The following is a 6,177-nucleotide window of genomic DNA, read 5'->3' as shown; positions in this document are numbered from 1 at the left end:
CGATTTAACGGTCATTTTGAAAATGACATGTGGTTCAGACTGTGCTCGCATGTGTCATGGTGGCGCTACTGTGCCTACATCACCTCTCAATTTTGAAGAGAAATGAACGCGACGCCGATCAATGTTTGCATAAAATGACTCAATCATGAACCTTCATTCATGTTTTATGAAAGGATGACGCCACGAGGGAGTCGTCACCTGCAAAATTGCTACATCAAGCCGAGGGATACAACACCTGCAAATGAATGTTTCGGACTGAGCATTATAGAGGGTGCTAGTGAGATGTCAAACGATGTTCTCGAAGCAATTTTCTTCTAAGTAGTATGTCTGTTTGTCTGTGCAATGGGTTCACACATGGGTGCGTGGATACCAGGTGTAAGATAATAGATTGGTGTATTTATTACTCTGAAGGGAATGCGGCACAGTTCGCTTGATTGCATAACTCGTAGGCGTTACATGAAATATTGACACTGTGCAAGGAAAGTTTGACGGAAGGAGAACGGCTTTTTCAACCCGTTTTTGTTCTAGCGATGCACAGTGGGAAAAAATACGTATAAAACGCGAATAAATTCAATATCTCTGCTCGGAGTGGATGGATTCGAATGAATTTTTGACACAAACTGCAAAAATCTCCACAGTTTTAGATAAGGAGGGTGTCATTTACCGCACGATGCTGGGAATCAGTGAATTTAGCTCGTTTTACCCCACTCTCTCTATCATACATCTTTTTGAGAAAATCCTCATCTATTCCCGACTGGCGCGCAAAATAAATGGCTTCTTTAACTCGCATTTGTGTAAAAACTTCCATAGTATCGGCAATTTAACATAGGGTTGGTCCTGCTCTTATCGATTGCGTTTCACTCCGGGCGGAGATACATGTGAAATTTCAAAGAAATAGGGGATATCGGAATTATTTGAAGATATTTCAATTTTTAAAGCCGTGCGGTGAGCCAAATCAGCTCCATTCGGTACTACGGAAGTTTTTACACAATCACGACTTTAAAAAATCATTTATTTTGTACTTCAGAAATTTTCGAAAAAGGTGAAAAAGAGAGAGAGAGAGAGTGGGGTAAAACGAGCTAAATACATCGACTTCCAGCATCGTGCGGCGAATGACACGTTCCTTATCTGAAACTATAGATAATTTTACAGTTTGTGTCAAAAAATCATTCAAATCCATTCACTCCGAGCAGAGATATTGAATTTATTCGCGTTTTATACCTATTTTTTTCCCATTGTGCGATGGCTACGCACATGTGAATATACATGAGTTGTATATGTAGAGAATGGTGGGGAAGTTCATAGAAAGATACCAAGTAGGAGGAAAGGGACGGGCCTGGAATTGAACTCAGGACCTTCTGCATAGGATTCAGAAGCGGTAGCCACTAGACCATCAAACTCCTTGATTGCCAAAAGAATTATTATAAGAATATTCGCCAAAGTAATTCCTGCAGAAATTATGAAAGCGTTTCAAAAAAAAATGGTGAAATCCAATCTCAAAATAAATTGGCGAATTATATTCCAAAGAAGTTGCTGAAGAAATTTTCAAAAAAAAATCCGCAAGTGTTTACAAGGATTTTTTAAGGACTTCTCAAAGAATATGCCAAGAAGTTTCACAAAGAAATCCTAAAATAATTTCTTGAGAAGTTTCCTAAGGAATTACCGAACGATTTTCTAAGCCCTATGTGGAATTCCTAAAGGAATTGCTAGAGAAATCGTCAAAAGAATTTCCTAAGGAATTTTAAAAAGAATTCCAAAAAGAATTGCCGAATGAATTTACATGCACATTCAGAAGGAATGTCCGAGAGAATTCAGAAACAATTATCGATGATTTTTTCTTTCGAACAAATGACCACAAAGTATTTACCCAAGAAGTTCCCAAAGTAATACAGTTAGGTATTTTTCACGCGGTTTTCATTTACGCGGCCGCGTAAATGAAAACTCCATACAAAAAAAAATCATCGTCTTATTTTTGCATGATTCGTCGAGAAATGGTGAGACTTTTTTTACGCGTTTTTTTTTAATTATGAACTGAGTTTTTTTTACGCGGTATGTATCTCCCGCGTAAAAAAAACCTGACTGTAATAGAAGAGGTCTTCGAATAATTTACCTGAGAGGTTTTTAAAGAAACTGCTGAACAAATTCCCAAATAAATTTTCGAAGAAATTTAAATTTGCTCACACAATACACAGAAAAAAAATCTGAAACCTACACGTGACGTAAATTTGTATCTTTGTATTTATTTTGTAAAGCGTAAGCCTTTAATTCAACACTTTTTGTTAGGTCAAGGAAACAAACATACAGAAAAAAACTAGTGGATAACTAAATGATACTACCTACAATATTACTTATAAAGAGAAACGCAAAAATTACTCGTCTTGAAATCGTAAGTATGGCCAGGTAGTCTAGCGTTCGTTTAAAGTAAAACTTCAGTCAGGTGTTTTTTGAAAGAATTTAGAGTAGGTTGTTGTTTTGCTGCTAGTGGCAATCCATTCCACATAATTGCTCCACCGATCAGGAGGCTTTTCCGTGATAAAGTTGAATGGCGGGGGATGATGAAGCACCGAGAGCGCCCATGTTGATTTTTTTGAACTAGCGGAAGGATGTAGCCAATAAGTTCTTCATTATATGCCTGTCACATAAAGCAGCATATGCGGTTGAAATAGTTTTTCGGGAGGTCATGTCCAAGAATAGCATCCCGTACAGCTGCGGTTGATTCTGTACGACTGATGTTATAGACAAACCCTAGCGAAGCCTTGAAGCAACGGTTTAGTTGTTCTTTAACGGCCGCAGACAATCCGTTGCAGTAGACCACATCGCAGTCAGTAAACAGTGGGTTGACTAGCACCTGCGTCAGTTTCCTACGTATCGCTGTGGTCAGTACCGGTGCGAAATGCCTTAATGTTCGCAGAGTGGCGAAAACTTTCGCTGTTATATCGTTAACGTGTCCTGTCCAGTCCTGTCCAGAACTTTGAGTCCATACGCAAACCCAGATTTATGACGGTATCTGAAAAAGCGACAAGTTCCCCGCAGAAGGAAATGTTTTCGATGGGAATAGTATTTTCCTTGGAGAAAATACTTTTACAACGTTTGAATTTCCCCTTCATTTCATTCGATTCTTCATAAAAGAATTTCTTGCACGCAAAATTGTAAGCAAGCTCCATATTGTAGACAACCTGTAATTTTACAATCCGATGAAGAATTGAATGAAGAAGCGATGGAGGTCAATTTGTTACAGCGAACTCGATGTCACCATTCTGAACTGTGCACAATTTTAGTGTAAAAGTATTTCCATGTATTGTGCGTTATTTTGCGAGAACTAACTACACAGTATTATGATTCACTTCACATCATGGTCGACACAAAAAAAAAAAAAAGATTTGCTTCAATCGTGTGCCCTACAAGGTTCTCTCTCAAATTGTATGCCGCCGTCTGTCACCGATTGCAAGAGAGTTCGTGGGGCAATATCAGGCTGGATTCATGGGTGAACGCGCTACAACGGACCAGATGTTCGCCATCCGCCAGGTGTTGCAGAAATGCCGCGAATACAGCGTGCCCACACATCACTTGTTCATCGATTTCAAATCGACGTATGATACAATCGATCGAGAACAGCTATGGCAGATTATGCACGAATACGGATTCCCGGATAAACTGATACGGTTGATCAAGGCGACGATGGATCGAGTGATGTGCGTAGTTCGAGTATCAGGGACACTCTCGAGTCCCTTCGAATCGTGCAGAGGGTTACGGCAAGGTGATGGTCTTTCGTGTTTACGTTAGAAGGTGTAATAAGGAGAGTGTGGATAAACACGAGTGGGACGATTTTCGCGAAGTCCGTTCTTGGTTTCGCTGATGATATTGATATTATTGCTCGTAAATTTGAGACAATGGCGGAAACGTACATCCGACTAAAGAGTGAAGCCAGGCGAATCGGATTAGTCATTAATGTATCGAAGACAAAGTACATGATGGCAAAGGGCTCCAGGGAGGAATCACCGCGCCCGCCACCCCGAATTTATATCGAGGCGGTTGAAGAATTCTTGTACTTGGGCTCACTGGTGACCGCCGACAACGACACCAGCAGAGAGAATCAGAGGCGCATTGTGGCAGAAAATCGTGCTTACTTTGGACTCCGCAGAGCTCTACGATCGAATAAAGTTCGCCGTAACACAAAGTTAACTCTCTACAAAACGCTGATTAGACCGGTAGTCCTCTATGGGCACGAAACATAGACCCTACGGGCAGAGGGCCAACGCGCCCTTGGAGTTTTCGAACGGAAGTTGTTGCGTACCATCTACGGCGGAGTGCAGATGGAAGACGGGACTTAGAGAAGGCGAATGAACCACGAGCTGCATCAGCTGCTGAGAGAACCAACGGATCCCTGGTTTTGCGGCCAATATGGCTGCGTATTGCCAGAACGCAAATAAATGACCCCTGTAGTAAAGTGTTTTGATAGACAGGAATATTTGAACGGGAAAGCTTTTAAATGTACTGAACAAATATAAGACCTTGTCATATGTAGTTGGACAAATAAGGGGCTTCTTTCCTAGAATACAAACTCGTTTGATTATTTTTATATAAATTTGTCTTACAGTCAAAGGTTTATGTACAGGTAATTAAATAATACTAAAAATATCATTATTTGTTACGTTATACTCGATTCACTGTTTCCGGGAAGTGTTCCAAGATCCGATGCAATTGCGCATCGTTTCTTCCCATGCTTCTTCCTCCATCCATCATTTACCTCTTTCTCTTACTTTATATCTCGTCCCGGCCCTGCATGTATCCGCAACTTTTGTAACATTCATATTCAGCTACAAAAGCGTTGGAATGGATTTTTTCCGTTTTATAACAACCTATTACTATCTCCTACAGCAAAGGATAATCGTTTGTCTATGTTTCTTCTTCTCGTTCCACCGATTATCGTTCTTTTCGGGTACAATTCTTCATACTGTTGTGAACTCTTGATCAAAGGTGTGTTATAATACGTCATACTTTTGAAATGCATTTTTACTGTTTTATGGTTATATGCATAATTTCTGATTGTTTCTTTTACTTGTCATATGTTTGGAACAAAAGAATGAGTGAGTGCCTTTAAAATGTTCTAGTGATAAAGGTACGAAACGGAAATGAAACTGAAAGTGTTGATATCTTAACGATCTTAACTACACGTTAGGGCGAAAGATGGGGCTTTGTACATGGCGTTCGATGGTTGGTAGTGCTTTCGGGAGTATTTACGTCGTGTTTTTTTTTTTTCTTATTTGTTTGGCTCGAGAAAGGGCCTACTCTAAAAAGGGATCGCTTGTGCGCACTTTTGCTAAATCTGGTTTCGCAATACGTAAACTGGGCAGGGTTTTGGCTAAGGTGTAGGATGTGTGGGGGTGTGACTTTTGCTCTACGTACGATATTCAAGTATCTTTATATAATCACTGGCTTGAGTGAGTCGTCTACCTAAGCGAAACTCGACAATGATTTTGATCTGATGAAGAATTTGCGCATGATTCTCTTGGATGGGGGATTTTTTTTTTTCGTACAAATCACAACAAGATGCATTCAATGTAAAAATACTTAAGCTAGAGTTTTGATTTTGGGAGGTAAAACAAAAATGAATGACGACTGGATGTGGCGATGTCTAGGTATATGGTAAAACAGTGTGTCACTTCTCTTCAATACTATTGGCTAGAATAGGTTCTATCTAAAGCATTTAGTAAATTCTGTCATATCTCAGTGGGCTTGTTCTACTGCGGTAGCTTTAAATTAGTATGGAGGGAGATACGCCTTGCCATAGTTGGGCCCCAGCGTCGATGGCTGATAGACGGTGCTGGCCACCGGACTGTTGGCTGCCGTCTGGTAGTTTGGCACTGGCGTAATGAATTGGTTCGGGTTTTTCAGGGCCTGTCTGATCCATTGCACGTCGATGTTCGAGAAGGACACAATCTGGTCCGGTCGGCCACAGCCGTTGTCCGACGAGTAGACACCCTTCAGGTAGTACGTTCCGCTGGTGTCGGCACAAGCCAACGCACTACCGATGTCCACGTCGCAGGCATCGGCCGCTGGACGACCACAGATGTGCGACTCCGGGGTGAATCCGTTATTCTGGAGCTCACGTTGACTGTCGGCTTCCGAAAGCAGCGAAATCGGCATCTGACGCATCAGCGCGTTTCCGATGTGAAC

General features: G+C 41.1%; 1 protein-coding gene across 3 annotated transcripts in view; it reads right to left on the bottom strand.

Annotated features, from left to right (window-relative positions):
- Positions 1 to 4,565: 4,565 nt before the first annotated feature.
- The window catches only part of LOC109419958 (inactive serine protease scarface), a 205,549-nt gene continuing 203,937 nt past the window's right edge, over positions 4,566 to 6,177 (bottom strand). For all 3 annotated transcript variants that reach the window (XM_029853097.2, XM_029853098.2, XM_029853099.2), the window contains one exon: positions 4,566 to 6,176. In XM_029853097.2, the coding sequence (XP_029708957.2) occupies positions 5,761 to 6,176 (416 nt within the window). In that variant the 3' untranslated portion in view covers positions 4,566 to 5,760. The remainder of the gene's footprint in view (position 6,177) is intronic.

Source organism: Aedes albopictus, chromosome 2 (assembly GCF_035046485.1).
Source record: "Aedes albopictus strain Foshan chromosome 2, AalbF5, whole genome shotgun sequence".
NCBI classification, from domain to species: domain Eukaryota; kingdom Metazoa; phylum Arthropoda; class Insecta; order Diptera; family Culicidae; genus Aedes; species Aedes albopictus.
This window is presented reverse-complemented; position numbering and strand designations above follow the sequence as displayed.